The sequence below is a fragment of the Sciurus carolinensis genome, chromosome 4 (genome assembly GCF_902686445.1).
Source record: "Sciurus carolinensis chromosome 4, mSciCar1.2, whole genome shotgun sequence".
Classification (NCBI taxonomy): Eukaryota; Metazoa; Chordata; class Mammalia; order Rodentia; family Sciuridae; genus Sciurus; species Sciurus carolinensis.
Genome location: NC_062216.1, coordinates 111,720,129 through 111,739,908, shown reverse-complemented (window position 1 = coordinate 111,739,908; position 19,780 = coordinate 111,720,129). Strand labels below are relative to the sequence as shown.

General features: G+C 39.2%; 1 protein-coding gene across 3 annotated transcripts in view; it reads right to left on the bottom strand.

The window, feature by feature from the left end:
• Slc4a8 (solute carrier family 4 member 8) overlaps nucleotides 1–19,780 on the bottom strand; it is a 71,006-nt gene that overhangs the window by 34,041 nt on the left and 17,185 nt on the right. For all 3 annotated transcript variants that reach the window (XM_047548823.1, XM_047548825.1, XM_047548824.1), the window contains exons 3-11: nucleotides 15,111–15,257; nucleotides 14,488–14,623; nucleotides 13,040–13,200; nucleotides 10,673–10,861; nucleotides 9,590–9,681; nucleotides 8,177–8,334; nucleotides 7,171–7,258; nucleotides 5,819–5,965; nucleotides 3,968–4,068 (exon numbers count right to left, since the gene is read on the bottom strand). In XM_047548823.1, coding sequence (XP_047404779.1) covers nucleotides 3,968–4,068; nucleotides 5,819–5,965; nucleotides 7,171–7,258; nucleotides 8,177–8,334; nucleotides 9,590–9,681; nucleotides 10,673–10,861; nucleotides 13,040–13,200; nucleotides 14,488–14,623; nucleotides 15,111–15,257 — 1,219 coding nt within the window. The remainder of the gene's footprint in view (nucleotides 1–3,967; nucleotides 4,069–5,818; nucleotides 5,966–7,170; nucleotides 7,259–8,176; nucleotides 8,335–9,589; nucleotides 9,682–10,672; nucleotides 10,862–13,039; nucleotides 13,201–14,487; nucleotides 14,624–15,110; nucleotides 15,258–19,780) is intronic.

Sequence of the window (19,780 nt, the reverse complement as noted above, 5' to 3'; positions counted from 1 at the left end):
CTCATATTGATGGTATAACTATAAATTAATTTCTAAATACTATTTATGGAATCAGTCTCATTCTTGCAATCTGATCATAATTTCACATCTACCACAGATATTGACTTAGGCTTGGATGCTTCTCTTCATATTTGAGACTTCCTTTTTCTTTCAACACTATCCTTGATGTTCAAGTTTTGCGGGGCAGGAGGCACAGAGGAATATGAATTTAAGCTTTATGTAAGAAAGGACTTACCCATGTAGAGGGTCACTAGGCTCTGGAGCACTGACTTAGGGAGCCCTTTCCTGGAGGGCTTTAGGGACAGGCCAGCCATCCATTTGTCTGGTGTGCTTTGGAAGAAACCTGTTTGAAGTGTGGGGGGGGATCATCGAGATAGCAGCTCCTGATTCTTTTTTTCATTAACCCTTCCCCAAAACTGGCATCCCAAAAAGGGATATAAATCTACCCTGGAAAACCCCTTTCCAGAGTGTCTTTCTTGCTGTGGAGCTTCTGGACTAGGAAGACTCTAGACACACTTTCCTGTAACACATGGCATCCCTGCCTGTGATGACATCAGGGAGGTTCAAAACAGTATCACGGCCCTTGCTTGGAGGGTCAGATAAAACAGAACTCACAGTACTATTTTCAACTTTGTCTCCTTTCCCAGTTTCTTAGAGTCTACTCCATTTTCAAATACCTCTATGTCCAACAAGAATAATATCCCCTACATCTTCAAGTTTTGCCTCAAGGTTGTGTAACATGATATGCAAAAAAGCAGGCTTTGCTTTCAAAGAAATGTAACTAATGGTTTGAAGAATTATAAAATCCAAGATATATGTTTACCACGTTTTATTGGTGCATTACATTATACATTAAAGTGGGATTCATTGTTATATATGCATACATGTATACAATATAACAGTTTAATTTGGTCAATTTCATCTCCCAGTACCTTTCCATTTCTCTCCTCTCCTCCCTCTGTTTTTCATGAGATTCCCCTCACCTTTCTTTCCCCCTTTTCTCTCTAACTTACACATATGATAAAAAAAAACAAACTTACCATCCTTAACTTTTTGAGTTTGGCATATTTCACTTAACATAAAGCTCTCAAGTTCCTTCCATTTCCTGCAAGTGACGTAATTTCATTCTTCTTTATGACTTAAACAAAACTTCATTGTGTATATATGCTATAGTTTCTTTATCCATCATCCATTGACCAACATCTAGGCTAGTTCCACAATTTGGCTATTCTGAATTGTGCTGGGTATACATGCATTGCTACAGTATGCTCACTTTAATTCATTAGGATAAATACCAAGGATGGTATAACTGAAAACCCAAGTTAATGAGTTTTTGTTTTTATTTTTATTTAACTAAAGTTGTTGTTGTTATTATTATTATTACAGAGATTGACCCCATGGGTGCTTAACCACTGAGTCATATCTCCAGTCCTTTTAAATTTTTATTTAGAGACAGGGTCTGACTAAGTTGTTTAGGGCCTTCCTAAGTTACTGAGGCTGGCTTTGAAGTTGTGATCCTCCTGCCTCAGCCTTCTGGGCTACTGGGATTACAGGTGTATACAACTGTGCCTGACTGCTAACATGTTTTTAGATTGTGCAGTCCAGAAAGGTTCAGAAATGTCCGGATGTTCATCTACAGGAAATGTTCACATTTCTTTCCCACATAATTTGAAATGGAGAAGGGGCCAGAGATGGGTTGAAACTGGGATCTCTGGTACTGATACAGGCAGTAAGTCATCTGGTCCAAGAGGCTATTAAAAAGGAAAGTCATGGGTCTTGAAGCCCTATACTAAGCATTTGGAAGAAAATGTCAGGAGCTCAGAAAGAGGTTTACTAAGCAAAACTAACCTCTGAGCCCAGAGTTTCCTTTCACCTTTGTCAATTTCAGAATTTCCTGATGTGACATTACAGGAGAACTCCTTCAAACCCCATCTGAATTTATAAGTTAAAGCAATTGGTGCAAGAGGAGTTCAAAGCCAGCTTTCACAACTTAGTAAGGCCCTAAGCAACTTAGCAAGAGTGTGTCTATAAATAAAAAATAAAAAGGATATGGCTCAGGGGTTAAGTGCCCCTGGGTTCAATCCCTAGTACCAAAATAAATACATACATACACATAGACATACATACTACATACATAAAAGGTACTTGGGGCTTGTGATTAAGCATGTGATAGTCCTATTGATATGGAATTTTCTTTGGGTACATCAGGCTCCATTTCTGAGATCTCAGAATGGTGGAGATCCAATCAAATGGTCTCCTAAACCCTCATGTGGAATAAATCATAAACATGGGAATCTAGTTTATTTTCTTCGCATTGAAAGAAAACTGAAATCTTACCTCTGTAAAGATACCTGTTTGACAAAAATCTGTTGCTCTCAATTCTACTACTTTTCAACTTTAATTCCTAGGGTATGGATAATCTTTTTATTATTAAAAAAATAGTCATAATTCTGAATATTATCAAATCCATATTCAAGACCCTTTCCTTAAACAAACAAACAACAACAAGAACAACAACAACAACAACAAAAATCACTTCCGGGACAGTCTCAATTCTGAAGCCAATTCTAAGGACAGACATTTCCCTTATTGCCTCTCAGCATCAGGCCTCCCTGCCATTCAGACCTCTTCTCAGTGACCGCCTCCTTTCAAAGACTCCACCTTTCTGCCAAGGTTCCCACCCAGAGCATAGTTATCTTCTCCTCTCCTCCGATGCATTCTTTCAGCCAGAAAACATATTACCTGATCAGAACACTACTAGTTAAGTGCCATTCTCTTGTTTCTCTGTCTCCTTTCCTAGCTTCTCCTTGAATTTTCTTGAATGGAAAAGTAAATCACTCTCCATAATTTCAAAACAAAACAAACAAACAAAAAGTTCCTGACTTTCCATTCTTTAGTATTGGGTAAAATACTAAGGGCAAAAAGACTAAGGAAAGCAATCTCAAGCAAGGAAGAAGGAAAAAAGGTTTAAAAAAAAAAAAAAGAAAAAAGAAGACATAAATGCTTCTTTTTATGATCTGAGAATCTCTCTATAGTACATCCTTCTTAAACACAGCATAATGTACAGAGCCAGAGTCAGGATCTCAACCTTCTCCCATAATCTGGGGACACGACTGGATGTCACCCCAATGCCAAATATCATCCTCTTTTACCACCTTCCTACCTGGGAAATAAAACCCCTAATCTGGATTGTTGTCTTCACCTACCATAAAATACCTTTTCCTTGGACATCTGTTTTTAAAATATTGGCTTAGAAGATTAGATTGCCTATTCTAAAACACACACACCTAAGATAGTACCTTTTTTCCCTACCCGGTAAGGGAGTTTCTTAACTTAAAATTATCACCCAACATTTATCCATTCATAGTGCATTCCATGCTACAGACCAGGTATCATTCTAAAAGTATTCATTCATTCATCAGATACTGAGCACACTCTATGTAGGGCACTATGCTATGTTCTAGGAATATGATGGAGTACCTGCCCTTTTGGAGCAAACAGTCTAGCAGGAAACTAGAATCAAGTAACAATTATAAAGTATGACAAGGGCTGTAATGGTGTGGGAAAGAGGGAGGATCAGAGATCAATGCTGAGGCATTACATAGCAGGAAAACCTACCTTCGCTATGGAGAATACTAGAAAGCTTTCCAAAGAAAGTGACACCTAAGCTGAGATGAGTTAGGAGATGAGGAAGGCAGAGATTGTTCAAATCAGAGTGAACAATGTGTGGGAAGAACTGGACATGAGACAGAACAGGATAGGTGGTTTCAGAAACTTGAATGAATGAATGAATACAATATTTGATGTATTTATAATACTTATAATTGGTGATTCCATTTGAAAAGTCATCTCCACACAATAAAGTTCCACTATAGAAAAGATTTAAAAAAAAAAAAAAGGATGCCTCTTTCCTTCACACAACTTCTGTACAATAAGCAGCATCAGCTGTGAAGCATCCTGAACTTACCGCCCAGTACGCTGAAGTTCTGGTCCACTATGACCCCCATGTGGTTCTGGTTCTATGTGGCAAACATTTCCATTTGGAACTCCAGGCATTTTCCTTTTCTCCTTTTAACAGAAGACCACAAAGTTAATAAAGATAGTATTTATCTGTAGTTTCCTGCTAACAGTGGGGAGTGGTGATGGGATAACCCAAAAGCAACTCAAATGCTCAAGTGTTTGTAGTTTTCAAATGCATTTACTGATTTGATGCAATTTACTGACTTTCCTGGGGAATAAAAAAGTGTGTATTTATATATACAAAATGTCTTTTCCTCTCCGATACTGCCAGATTCCTTAACTGTATCTTGCCCAGAAACAAAAAAGGGGGCTTTGGCAACAGAGTTTCAGTTTCAGATCTGCTTCTGTATAATCTTACTTTGCCTTAAAACCTTGCTCTAAGATTGTTTTATTCCTCATGTGTAAACTAAAGATAACAATACCTTTTGGATGGAATGTTGCTGAGAAAGTTGAATTCACATGTATAAAGCACCTGCCCTTGTACCTAGTACACAGAAGTTTTCTTCCTACTCTTAATATGTCAGAAAAGTAGGGAAACCCTATTTGTTCTCTCCTTACAACTTGGTGTCTTTTTTTCATTTGAGGACTTTGAACATAATATACTTTCAAGAAATGTTCTCCCTTCTCCTCTCTGCCATTTTACATCAATCCTTCAAAATTTGGCTTACAATTCATGTCCAGACTGTAAATTGGTGTAACCCTCTGGAAAGTAGTATGGAGATCCCTCAGTAAACTTCAAATGGAACCACCATTTGACCCAGTTATCCCATCCCCGCAGTATATACCCAAAGGACTTAAAGTCAGCATACTACAGTGACACAGCCATATCAATGGCTCAATTCACATTGATATGGCTCAATTCGCTATAGCTAAGCTATGGAACCAACCTAGGTGACCTTCAACAGACAAATGTGATATATATACACGGTGAAATATTATTCAGCCATAAAGAAGAATGAAATTATGGCATTTGTTGGTAAATGGATGGAACTGGAGACTATCATGCTAAGTAAAAGAAGTCAATCCAAAAAACAAAAAACAAAGGATGGATGTTCCCTCTAATATGTGGATGCTAATACAAAAAAGGGGAGGAGAAGGGAAGGGAAGAATAGAAGTACTCTGGATTAGACAAAGGGGTATGAATGGAATATTATTCAGCTATAAAGAAGAATGAAATTATGGCATTTGTTGGTAAATGGATGGAACTGGAGACTATCATGCTAAGTAAAAGAAGTCAATCCAAAAAAAAAAAAAAAAAACAAAGGATGGATGTTCCCTCTAATATGTGGATGCTAATACAAAAAAGGGGAGGAGAAGGAAAGGGAAGAATAGAAGTACTCTGGATTAGACAAAGGGGTATGAAGGAAAGGGATGGGGTATGGGAAAGATAGTAGAATGAATATATTAGGAAAGATAGTAGAATGAATTGGTTATAACTTTCCTATGTTCATAAATGAGTACACAACCAGTGTAACTCCACATTATGTACAACCACAAGAATGGGAAGTTGTACTCCATGTATGTATAATATGTCAAATTACATTCTACTGTCATGTATAATTTAAAAGAACACATAAAAAATGTTTTAAAATTCATGCCCAGGTAACCATGAGACCTCATCACATCTGAACTAATCTATATTACTGCATATTCATTTTTTATTACTGTTCTGACATTCTAGGAGCCCCAAAACAGGGCCAGATCTCAATTTATTTAGTATGTGTCCACATGGTCTTTGCTTTTTTCATGGTGGGCACTCAGTAACACTAGCCACCACTGGCTAATGTGTGTACATTACCTGTGAAGGGACATTTTTGGGTGGCTCAATTCTAATGGAGGGGTCCCATTCCCCTGGAGGAAGTACCGTCACCTGGTCTAGGAACTCATCAATCCCTGCCAGGAGATCATCTCGCTCTTTTGCCTTATATGCCACATCATGAAAAATCTGCAGAAAAGAAAACACTCTTATGAAAGTTGAAAGTTACTTTAAAACAATTACCAAGGGGCTGGGGTTGTAGCTCAGTGGTAGAGTGCTTGCCTAGCACACATGAGGCACTGGGTTTGATTCTCAGCACCACATATAAATAAATAAAATAAAGGTCTATTGACAACTAAAAGTAATTTTAAAAAACAATTACCAATGGATATAGTAATAGATGGATAAAATCTCTTGATTTTATCTCTGTCATAGGGACCTGAGAAGCAGAAAATTTAGCACATAGACAAGTGCAAAGATAAAAGGTTAAAAAAAATGAAGCTAGAGATGAGGTGGGTCAAAAAGAATTAACAAATGTCTGCTAATATAAGAAGAAATAAGATATGACTCTAAAGTTGTACAATGCTATTATCCTCTCAAAGGATGGGGGAAAATGATGCATGGAAAATTTTCTTGATCATAATGTTTACAAAAACAGGATGGAATTACAAAGGAAGGTCCTCCATGAAATAAGACTCCCAAAAAGAGCTGAAAAAATAGTCCATGCCGGGGCTGGGGAGATAGCTCAGTCGGTAGAGTGCTTGCCTTGCAAGCACAAGGCCCTGGGTTCGATCCCCAGCACCAAAAAAAAAAAAAAAAAAAAATAGTCCATGCCTTCCTTTGCCCATTACAACATATGCTTGAAAGCCCAGCTTTGCAGTTTATATGTGCAACGTGGTCCTCACCAGGGTTGGCACTGTGGATTCAGCACAATGCTAAAATGGCTGGTGGCTTGGTATAGACAAGCAAGAATATTCACACAACACTGGCTGAGATCACACACCTGACCTTATACAAATTGGTCTCATTTATGTGGGAGTGAAGTTTTTTTGTCCAAATAGCTTAGATATATTTAATTAATCATATTCTCTAGAAAGTTAAGTTAGTCTTACATGTATTTCTCTCCATATATTACTTGGCAATAATAATTTTTCCCAGAAAAGGATTTCTCTTCATTCTTAATTACCCCAAAAGGGAGAGATAACATAGGAAGAAAAATCCCCGAGAGGGCTTGGTACTCCCACAAGAGGCTCTCAGAGAAGGGCACTGAACTGACTCCCAGCAGACAATGCAATTGTAATTATTTTATCTCCAATGACTAGCACTGTACTTGGCACAGAGTAAACAATAAATATTTATGAAATGAATGAATGAAAAGCAGAAATGGCACATACCTCATCTGTCATGATGGTGGCCATGGATCTGCCAATCTCATGGTACTGCTGACCTTTTCCTACTGGGCCCAATAAGATAAACAAAAATCTGGCAAAACACACAGAAGAAATTACATAAGTAACTTGAAGAAGTGGCATCTTATTCCTCTCTAAACAGTAAAACATTTCTCTTGCCTATCAAAAAGAAATCATCACTGTAACTTTAGAGAGAAAGACAGACAGAGACAGAGACATACTAATATGGAACACTTCAAGTTGCCTTAACCTAATAGTTCCACTATGGGCACTGGAAGCTGTTTGTATGACATCATTCGATAATGTGGTTGTATTTTTTAGTGTTTCCATAGACACAAATCCTAGCTATAGAAAGAACATCTTTTCAAAACATGGCATTATTGTACAAATTCAAGGTTATCTGACTATTATTCATTGTTCTAATAAGAAAATGACAGGGAAAGGAAAAGGGATAAGGAAGTTAAAATGATTAAGCCCTGTAAAGAAGTCTAACTTCTGTTCTGGACATCTAAATACTTTCTGTAATTAGCGAGGCTCCAAATCACTGGCATCACCACCTTCAGAGCACATGAATAGCCTTTTGAACAAATGCAGGTATATGTGTAAATCACACAAACCCTGCAAGAACTGTGGAAAGAGACATCAATACCTTGGATTGAGGACATTTCCCTTGAATATGGCTCTGTAGAACTGGGAGAGTGAGATTTAGGTTTCCTATTATAACAAGTGACTGGCTTTGCTATGCCCTTTGTTTGCTCCTCCATTTTCCATTTTCAAGACTGTAGGTACCATGTAATCACAGTCTTAAAAATCAGAATTTCTTCGCATGGTAGTTGATCAAATATACCCCAGTTTTCTGAGCTCACTGCTTAATTTTTAATACCATTCTCAAATTAATCAGTCCTAATTTTTGGTATTAGCTATCTTCCACCAGTGTTTTCATAAATTTGTACTCCAGATAGAATGCGCTGAGTTTTATCTTTGTCTTTACCTTGTTGGAATTGGTACTTCTGTGAGGCCTGAGAGAAGAACAGCTGGAGAGAGCCTCACAAAGGCAACGATGGGCCGGTCCAAAGTATCCACCTCTCCGACCAGGACATTTGAGGCCTCTGCTCCAGTGGGAATTTTTTTCATGAAATGAAGGTCCACCTAAAAGTGCAAAAGAGACTTCTGATAATTTGGGAGCCATCATCTTAAACACCAATCACTCTCCTCATCTGTGAAATTCACATTGTGATTTTATGGTTAACAAAGTGTTTTCTCATACTTTTTTATTTGGTCCTTACAAAAACCCTGTCTGGTAGATAAGACAGGTCCTATTAGTACCACTATTTAAAAAATAAAAAATGAAACAATGGAGATCCAGAGAGCTAAAAGTTGACTTGCCCAGGGTATTAAGATAAAGAATCAAAATTAAATTCAGGTATTCCGAGGTCTGGGGGTGGGTGTGACTAAGTGGTAGAATGTGTGCCTAGCATTTATAGTGTCCCAGGTTCAATTCTTAGCACTGCAAAACAAACAGCCAGGCAGGTGGTGCACATCTGTAATCCCAGTGGCTTGAGAGGCTGAGGCAGGAGGATCTGAGCTGAAAGCCAGCCTAAGCAACTTAGTGAGGCCCTCAGCAATTCAGTGAGATCCTGTATCTAAATAAAAGGGCTGGGAATGGCTCAGTGGTTAAGTGCCCCTGGGTTCAGTCCCTGGTACCAAAACCAAGCAAACAAACAAACATAAATCCAGGTATTCTGATTTGAATTCTACTCTACCATGCCTCCCTGACTCTGGAACTCTGGGTCACATAATTTTACTTTTTAAATACTTAAATCCTCTATCAGAGGTTTCAGGTTTTCTAAATAAAACAGTAACCTAAGAGCAGAGAAAGTGACATGACACTATTGTGTTTTAGAAAGACAGTGTTGGGGTAGACCAGAGCAAGGAGAGGTTAGAAGCAGGGAGATCAAGGCTTGGACCAGAAACTGCAGTGAGGTGCTGCTACTGCTGCAGGTCTCAGACACCACACTCATAGTCTGCAGGGAGAATTTCTACCAAGAGGTTGCAAAAGTACTGTTTGGTAAAATGCTTGGAGATGAGAAGGAGCTGTAGAAGACTGACTACCAAAAACTAACTGAAAAATCAGGAGGTCTGGGTTGGTGAAGACTCTTAGTAGCTGGCCACAGTTTTCAGCATTTTGAATCTGGAGGAACAAACTGACAAGTCAGTCCCACTTGGAGCTGGGGTAGTAGGGAGGAGACAAGAGCAGATGGACCTCCTTTTCCACAGAAGTAGCTCTGGTCTTGGAAAAAGGGTCTTGAAATAGCAAAGTTTACTTATATTCCAGCAGTTGGACCCTGGGTTCCACTAAAGATAACCTTAAGCTTTGAAGTCAACTTCCCATGTCTCTTCTTACCTTGCTTAAGTCTACAGGACTGTGTTCACAATTTACTCCATTTTTTACTTCAAGATTTGTAGCTGGAACAGACTGAGGAGATAAGGTTTGACCTATATGGAGAAAATCAAACAGAATACTCTAAGTGCCTGACCTTTTCCTTGTCTGACACACCCTATCCATCACCAGATGGCTATGATTTCTGCAAAGTCTACATGGAGAAAAGTTTAGGATGACTATGAAGCCATACATATCTCCTTAACTCCTAGTTAGTGGTAAGGGGAACAGAGGTCTTATTCCTCAGTCTTATTACTTTTGTACCTTTCTGAACATATTTATGATCCTCTTTTATTTCTCTATTAAAGCAATTATTCTTAATCAGAAGAGCACAGGAGAGACTCCTATGGAGAACTTTTAAAAAATACAGATTCCCAGGCATATGCCTGCTCATTGTAATTCAGTATATGAGGACACCAAAAGATGAACACAGATGAGGCCCTGCCTGGCCACAAGAAGGAGAACCAAACAAGCAATTGAAATTCAGTGAGTGTTTACAACCTACCATGTACCTGACTAAAGGTTCTACAGAGATTAACTCATTGAAATCTCACAATATACTGGAAGAGTAGGTCCTATTATTATCTTTATCTTACCAGAGAAAGTAAGAAAGAAGTTTAGTAGGTCATATGCTTTGCAAGTGGTAAAGCCAGAATCATAAGCCTAGAAGTCTGACTCAGGGGTCTACACTATTGTATTTCATCTCCCAAATCTAAAATGTTTGTTTATTCCTAAAAGGTTCCATTTGCCTTCTCTGACTCCAAATTACTGCCAATGTGGATAGGGTTCAAAAGTTGCATCAGTTCTGAGAGCACTCTGGGGTACAAATCCCTTATCTTGGGTCCACTGAGATCTATCAAAAGCAAGCATTCCAAGTGCTGCAAGAGAGATGGGGACCAGTCCCAGCTACTCAACTCACCAGTCAACAAAGTACAGTGTCTGAGTGAGCATGGAAACACATTGACAAGTACAGTAACTCAGCATCTCCAACTAGTTTCCCAATACTTATTAATAAACAAAAACAATAACTGTTAATAATAACCTTACCATTTTTATCCATCGAATGTGGATCAGACTGCTTCTTGCCAACTTCAGCAAAGGAACGAACAATAGGAATAAGGTTGTTTCTCTTCTTTTCATTCTGATGATGATGCTTTTTGAGAAGGGCTTCCCGCACTTTGACCCTCATGCTGTCATTTAGGTCACTGAACAGTTCTTGCTGGTCCAGGATTAGGTCTAGAAAGTAGATATTCATAAAAACACTCAAACTGAGGGCATGAGGTGCTCTCCTCTCTTGGTTTTTGTAATAACTTGAATGGTGACCCCCAAAAGATTTATGTCTTAACTGCCCCCACCCAAACCTGTGAATGTTACTTTATTTTTTAAAAAGGTCTTTGCAGATGTAATGAAGTTAAAGATCTCAAGGTGAGATTATCTTGGATTCTTAGGGTAGGCCCTAAATCCAATGGCAAATGTCCTTAAAAGAGACACACAGAAGAGGGATATAGAAGGGAAGAAATCTATATGAACACAAAGAAACAAATCTATGGAGTGATGCAGCCATAAGCCAAGAACACCTAGACCAACGAGATGTTTGAAGCCAGAAGGAGCAAGCAATACTTTTCCCCACAAAAGCCTTCAGAGAGAGCATGGCCTTTCCAAATCTTGATTTTGGACTTCTGGCCTTCAGAACTGTGAAAGAATAAAGTCTATTGTTTTAAGCCACTGAGTTTGTGGGAAATTGTTACAGCCATCCTAGGAAACTAATACAAATTTTATGACCAGTGCCTGATTCTTCTCCCACCTCTCTGAGAACTTCTTCTCAGTCTCTTTGGCTAACCTTTTTTCTTCCAGTACCCAAAAACCCTCTAAGCTACCCATTGAAGTTTTCCAGTTTCTGTCCTTAGTCTTCTAATCTTCCTTCCTCTAATAATCTCAACCACCTCTAAGACTATAAGCACCAGCTGCCTGTGAATTTATCACCCCTAAAACTATATCCTAGTTCAGATCTCTCACCTAAGCACGAGATCAAAGTTCCAATTACCCATTAGACATTTCCACCTAGATGTCCCATACACCCCTAGAATTCAGTAAGTATAAAATCAAACCCATTCTCTTTTCCACTAGACCTGCATCTTTTCTAGTCACCCAGTCACCTAAACCAGGATCCTTAACTCTTTCAGTACCCCAACTAATCTGCCAAATGAGTCTCATCAGTTCTATATCCCCAATTTCACTGGAAATTGTCTCACTCCTTTTCCTCCCCTACTACTACGGCTACTACTAGTGCAGGCAAAGTCTCACTAAAGTCTAAACCATTTCTCCCTTCAATTCACCTTCCATATTGCATTCATCATTATCTCTTTAGTGTGAAAATTTTGATAGGTCATTACCCTGCCAAAATATGTCCAGTGTCTCCCCATTGTTTACATGGAGTTATAGCTTCAATAACTTCCAGGGATTCTTCTATGTTAAGGTACAACATAAACCTTTTAAGGGACCATCATGGGATTTCAAACATTAGCCAAAAGGATGCAAAATGTAGATGTGACCCTAGTGGTTAACACAAGAGTTCTGTTTTTCACAATCAGTGGTACTTCTGGGGGCACCTCCTTTGAAAGGAGGGAGCTACAGGATTCCATCACAGCTGACCCCTCCCTTGGGTCCCCATGTGACCTCAGAGAAGCAGAATTACTTTGATACTTGAAATGAAGAAAGGTATGAAAACATCTTTATTTAATCTGTCTAGCTGAATAGAGCCCATCTGAGGGGCAAGTCCCCATAGGCACCCAGGTGTTTCTCCAACTCTGATCCCAAAACATAGTAACATCCAATCACATCAGGAAACTCCATAAGACATAGACTTCCCCTTCACATCCTGCTGAAAAAGTGGGAGTACTTGGGCTTGATTTCCTACATATCTTTTCTAGATGCCATATTTTAAAATCTTTGATTCTCTTTAACTCCCTCTTCTCTGCACAACTCCCATTGCCCCTTTCTAAGTATTCTTTTGAAGGAGGATACTGGGGGTTTAACTCAGGGGCAATTTACCACTGACCAAATTATTCTTAAGCACATCTTTGTTGTTGTGCTTACTTTTAATTGCTGATTCATGACCATTACTCCACCAGAAGGTAAGATCCTTGAACCATCTTCCTGTATAATCTGGGTCTCACACATTATGAAGCGTATAATAGATACAAAGTAAATGTTTGCTGAATGAACCAGCAAATGCAAGACTAAGCACTGTGTTATCTGAATCCCATGATGAGCTGGGAAATAGAGTAGCTTACCTAACCCACCACTGAGGACATCGAGGTCAAGAAGGCTATGACTTGCCTAAGAACACACCACCACTATTCTTCCCTCTAAACCATACACAAGCATTCCTTTTTTATCTTCACCTAACCTTACCTGAAATTTCTTCTATGCTATTTGCACGCATATCCAGAAGGACAGTTCCATTAATGAGGCAGCTCCTTAGCTCAAAGAGACTATGCAATGAAAGGGTTGCCACATAAGGCTTGCTCCAGCGCTCTCCCCCATCCTCAACATCTTCTTCAAACTTCAGCCACCTAAAAGCATTACAAATACTAGATGCCAAAGACAGAAAGTGAAGAATTTTCAAGAGAGAAAAATATTTGAATAGTCATGTTGAACACTGTAAGATCTGATCTATGTGTTCGGGATACATTGTTACAGTGAAAAAAGCAAGTTATAAAACAGTACAAGATTGAGTATAGTTCAATTTCATTTTTATCTAAAGAAAAATTTAAAAATACAAACATAAAAAAAAACCATGTATAAGACACCAACTACATTCCTTATTATTTCTAGAGTAGTGGGATTACAGAGAATTTTCATTTTCTTCCTTTTTCCTATCTTTATTTTCTAACTTTCTATAATAATAAGCATATATTATCTGCATAATTAAAAATAGATCTAGTCTATACCTCTTGGACATATTGCCAAATCATATTAATAAAACAATATTTTTCTTTTTTATCAGTGTTTTGTATGATCTTTAGTGTTCAGTGTTCTATGTGACCTTTAGAAGTCTATGATGACAGAATGGCAAAAAGATTGCCTTTTCACCTGATATAAGATTGACTGTTCTGTTTAACCATCTATCCATAGAAAATGTCCATAATACAGCAGGTATCCAGGAATAACTATTTCAATGAGACCTGATGCCATATTTTCCTAGTTTCCCCCCTTGCCTCCCAATGTTCAGGCATGCTAGCTTTGTATCAACTGTCACGATCACTGACCAGTTAGTAGAGAAGCCTAGACATCACCCTGGTTTATCTGATGACTCTTCTGGGACTTGAATCAAACAGAGCTACTCTACAGTAACTCCAGGAAATCTAGCATTGGGCTGGTTATAATCCCAAAGGTCACTGGCAAGTTTGAACTGTCCCAGAGGAAATTAAAGTCTCAAAAATTCTGGGACTGTCAATCAATTAAAACCCAAATGACCCTATGGTTCACCTACAGAAAAAGTCTGGACCTATACTTACTGTTTGCTCAGCCAGGTCACAACCAAGGTGGCCCTGTCCAGCATCTTCTAAACCAGGCCTGTATTATCAAGAGAGCCCTTGAACTTACTCTGACCATCAAACAAACAGAAGGAATCCCTCAAAGTTACATGTGTATGTAACCAATCCCATGCTCAAGTTCACTTAGCAAGAAGTATGACCAGAGACATCATAAAATGACCAATACTAAGATTCCTCATAGAAGACTCTGGAACATCAGTCCCCATTGTCATTTATCACTTCTCCCAAAAAGAAATAAAAGGCAAGCAGGACCATCATTTGCCTGCCCAAGCAGATCTTGTTCCATGTTATCTTAGGCCTCACCTCGCTGTCTCCTTCCACTCTGCATCTTCTCCCTCTTTCATACAGATCTCATCCAGCTCTGTGAACAGCTCATGAGGAACATGCTCCTCATCTTCCTCAGTGCCAAGAATGAACTGAACACGCTGAGATGGTGTGTCTAGGAAATCAACCACAAAGAGAGATCTGCATGTAGCCTCAAAGCCAGTACAAAAATAGCATCCTGCCTTATCTAATGACTTCAGGAATGTATAGAAAAGGATCCCGAGTACAGATCACAAAGTTTCCTTTCTTTTCAGAGAAAAAGTTATTCTGTGGAAGCAGTTTAATGAGGGGGCAAATTTATGAACTAAGGTCACTTACAGAAATCCCATAACCTCCCCCCAAATCTCACAAATTTGATCAAAAGGAATGGTTAACTCTCTAGCAAAGGATTTTACCTATTATGGTATGGACTGGGGAGGAGTTGCTAAACTGTTGAGTTTTCATGAAGAAACTTTTGGTTCTTAGAGGATTACTCCTTGGAAGCAAGCTCTGAAAACCTTACTAACGGTCTAGAGAATCAAGAGCATCTGTTTCTGTCCCTCACACACTCCTCAGTCTCACCAAGCCTCCTGGGTACCCACCCTCCTTCCCCAGGCTGTTACCATGGGCTAGAGCTTCCAGACCCTCCTCTCCCTGGCTGGCTCCTTTGCCCCGCCCTCGTCTTCGGTGCTTCTGGCCATGGGTGCGGTGGTGCCGATGACTCTGCCGGCCCAGTGGCATCCGAACCCCCACATACAGAGTTCTGTGACCTGGAAGGAAGCAGAAGGTCTGTGGAGAAAACTCCTTTAGTAAAAGGAGCCTAGCATAGTTAATAGCAAAAGGATCATAGAAAAGATCACAGTTTTTTGGAAATAACAAAATTTCAAAGACTTCCAGGACTAAAGATGTAGCAATCTCAGAGGTGAAGGTGTCTTCTTTTGTCCTGCATGTGGCTGCAAACCTTACAGGGATGTTGGGAAGAAGATAAAAGAAATAATGTGTATTAGGGGTTGGCGATAATACTCAGTGGGAAAGTGCATGCTTAGACCACCCCCTAAAAAGGAAATGAATATGATTTGCAAACTGTAAAGGCCTATAAGATTTGTTATTATTATTATAATTATAATCTAACTTTTAAAAAGGCAATACAATTTGCTTATGATGATTCTGCCAAGTCTTGGCAGGGAAGCAGTTGAAAAGTGTTTAAGAGCACGATTAGGGCTCAAAACAGCCTGCCTGGGTCCAAGACTCCATTTTATCATTTGCACCATGTGACCTTGAACTAGTTATCTAATCTCTCTGTGATTCATCTTTTAGAAGAAATACTAAAAACTCACTATTTAGACTTATAGCCTGTCATAAACAGTAAATAAGATAATGCATATAAAATGCTTAATGTAATGCCAGAATAATCAGTCAATATAATCAGTCAATATATTCAGGGATCAGCTTCCATTTTTTTTTTCTTGCATTGTAGAATATACAATCTAAAATAGTAGTAAAAGGCTAGTTATAAATCATAAGGAGCATGACACTGGGTTTAAAGAGAAATATTAAGTACCTAGAGTGAGGAACATGAGAAAGTAAGTGATCCAATAACATTCTACTCTAGTTCCTTCCCTCCTCCTCCCTCACTCCTTCAATAAGCCTGTTTTTTATTTTAATTTTCCTACTGACTTCACCTGCCTTCCTGCCAAACCTAGGGCCCAGAATCAGTAGCTACAGAGCTTCACCACACCCAAAACACAGCCTTGGTCTTCCCCGTATTTCCACCTGATTTCTACAGATCTACAGTACTGCAGATCTCAGACGCACTCCCCATCTCCTGCCACAGAAGCTATTTCAATCTTTAACCACTATCTTCAAATCCACAACCTTATCCACATTCCCTCCTTCTGGTCAGATGACTTTGCTTCATATTTTACTGAGAAGACTTAGGCCCTCTCATGTGAACTTCCTCCATCTCAATCTGCTTCCTTCTCTTGGTCAGGCTCTCAATACCATTGCTTCCCATCCCTCTGGAGTCCCTGTGCATCAACTATCCTCAGCCTCTCCTTTCCATCCATTCCTTCCACAGGTTTCTCCTGACTGATCTTAAAAGGAAACCTTCCCAATGCAGCACTTCTCTCAAGTTTCCAAGTTTCCATCTTTCCTTCCTTCTCCATCAAACCATTTTCAAGAACTCACTGACATAACTCTCTTTCCTCACCAACTCCTTGTTCCACAAAAGTTGTTCCTTGTCCCATGAAAGTTAAAAAACAGGGGGCCTCCTTCCTGCCTCTTATACTAAATTAACCTTACAAACTAATCCTCCTGATCACAGCTTTGATCATAGCTCATCCCTCTGAATTCATGATTCTTCATGATTAATCCTCAGCCTCCTTTCTAGTATTTTCTTCTGTTAGGACAAGTTATACATTTAATGTGAAAATTAAAAGAAGACCTCTAAAAGAAATAAGTGATCTGCTCAAGAGAGATAAAAGGGAAATCCTCCATGCTCATACAAAACAAACATTCTGGAGGAAAAAATAACCTAGAGATGTACATCTTCTGCACCTCTCCTAGTAACAGAATGGCCTGGTTTTCACTCCATCTCCTTATGGCCTTGGCTGCTGCATCCAATACCCCCTCACACCATTTTTCTGTACCTGAACCAACCAAATTGTTATTCTACAAATGTGCCAGTGCTTTCTGGGCACTGACTTGGTTCTCTCATCCAAGATTCTTTGCAAATGCACTTTCCTTCTTGTTATTATTTCTGATTTCCTGATCAGATATGCTGCCTCATTTCTCTAAATACTCAGAGCCCTTGGTTAACACTTTTCTCATAAACTTATTTTTCTGCCTTGTATTAAGTTTAGCAGCTGTCTTATCTTCTCACTACTCATCTGCAAGCTCCTCAAGGTCCTAGGTCAGACTCTCTTCTCAGAATCCCTAGCACAGGCTCTTACACATTGTCAGTGCTCCACAAACATTCAGCAAATGGAATGCCTCCTAAGAGTCTCCCCCGGGAGTGTAACCTCCTAGGACCTCCTCAGGAGTATGCCATGTGACTCAAGAGGGCCTTTGCTTTGAAAGATGCTACAAAAGCAACCTGTAACCAAAGTGAGTGTGTTTAAGGTAGATGAAGCACTCACCAGGGCATCGGGGGATTGAGAAGATCCTTAGCAACCTGAGAATGGAAAGCTTAATCAGGAAGACTTCCCAGAAAGGGGGACTTTAGGAGAAAAGTTGCCAACTCCTCATCTTTTCTCAGCAGTGGGATTTCCTAAAACTGCACTCAGCTTCCTTGATAGTGCTCCCCACTTCCAAGTGGGGATAAAGAGCCTTGGGTGTTGCTCTAATGTCCCTTTGTCTATTTCCCCCTCCTTTTCTTTGCCTTCTCTGCTTTCCAAATTCCAAAGTGATAAAGCAAAACCGAATAGAAACAGTAAGGACTAGAAGAGAAAGGATCAGAGATTTGTTAGAATATAGAGAGATAGAAGGATAAAATGTTTAGCATCTGATGGAATTGTATCTTTTACCCTCCTCCAGTCTCAGAATAGTTCTAGGTTGTCTCATACATCATACGCATCTCAGGACATCTTGCAACTTTACAGAAAGAGAAATAGAGAATCAGGCATATTGGCACACAGCTGTAATCGCAGCTACTCAGAAGGCTGAGGCAGGAGAATCACAAGTTCAAGGCCAGCCTCAGTAACTTAGCAAGATACTGTCTCAAAATAAAAAAATAAAAGGGTTGGGGATAGGCTGGGATTATAGCTCAGTGGTTGAGTGCTTGCCTAGCACATGTGAGGCCCTGGGTTCGATCCTCAGCACCACATAAAAATAAATAAATAAAATAAAGGTATTGTGTCCATCTACAATAAAAAAGTATTTTTTAAAAGGGCTGGGGATTTGGCTTATCAGTAGAGTACCCTGGGTTCAATTCCCTGTACCACAAAAAGAAAAAGAAATATAGAGTCAGAGGAGATCATCTGCTAAGAATTAGGATTCTAGACCTCTGACGTTATCAGTATAAAGTGCATAAAATATTAAAATGACTAAATTGAATACCATTTGTTAACTAATAATGTTCCACTATAGTACAACAGTGAAGTTCCTATAGTACACTACTGAGATCAACCCAGGTGGCATAAGCAACAAACTGGAGTCATCTAATTGTATCAGGTCCTGTCCAAAAGGCTGGGGATACAGTAGAGAATGGCAGTCTTCAGGATACATATTCTAGTTGAGGAAGACAGACATCATGAAAATAAAAAGATATTACTTTAAATACCAATAATTACTAAGAATCAAAGATAAAGTGTGAGAGTGTCTGTAATAGGGCGTAGAATGGAGAAGGAAGACTATTTATTATTAGTATTAGTGATTTGTACCAAGGGGTTCAAGCTCAAGTAATTGAACTTTACCACTAAGCTACATCCCAGTTCTTTTCATTTTTTATTTTGATACATGGTCTTACTAAATTGCTTAGGGCCTCACTAAGTTGCCCAGGCTGACCTTAAACTTGAAATCCTCCTGCCTCAGTCTCCTGAGTGGCTGGGATTACAGGCACACCATATCTGGCAAGAAGCAAGACCTTAGCTAAGATGATTAGAGGGGAAGTAATGAGTAATGAGAAGGTAAGGCCATAAATAGACTTGGGAGAAGATTATTCTAGGGAAAGGAAGATTGAGTTCACAGGCCCTAAGTTGGAATATGCAGGGTTCATTCCAAGGCAAAATGACAGCTAGAAATGCCAGAGCAAGATAGAAAAGGGAAGAAAAGGATGTAGAAGAGGACAGAAAGACAGGTAGAAGCAGATTGTGGTGAATCCATTGGCACTGAAAAACACAATTAGATACCAAAGAACCACTTCAATGGTCCCTAAATTGGTGATGTTGAAAAGACTGGTACATGTAGGTAGAGCTGGGCTTAGAGAAAGAACAGCCTCATTGAAGTCCTTCAATTGACCCACCTCAACCATGGGCTTCCTCTTTCCTCAAAATGCCCCCAAAAGTCAGGCAGGCTATGAAATCCACCCCTCTTTGAGCACATTCCAAATACTTCTAATAGGCTCACACTATAATGTTGCTAGTATTATTTAATTTTAACTGTAATCTAAAGAGAAATTGAGGAGCCAGTGATTAGGTATTAGAATCTGTGTTATTAGATCTCATTTTGTTCGTTCATTATCTCACTATCAATATTAGAGTAAAAACAAGGAGGCTGGACCTCCTTGTTGACTTCCTACATCTCACCCAGATGATGATGAATCCAGGTTCTACTATTCAAGTCCTAGAAAAGGTTC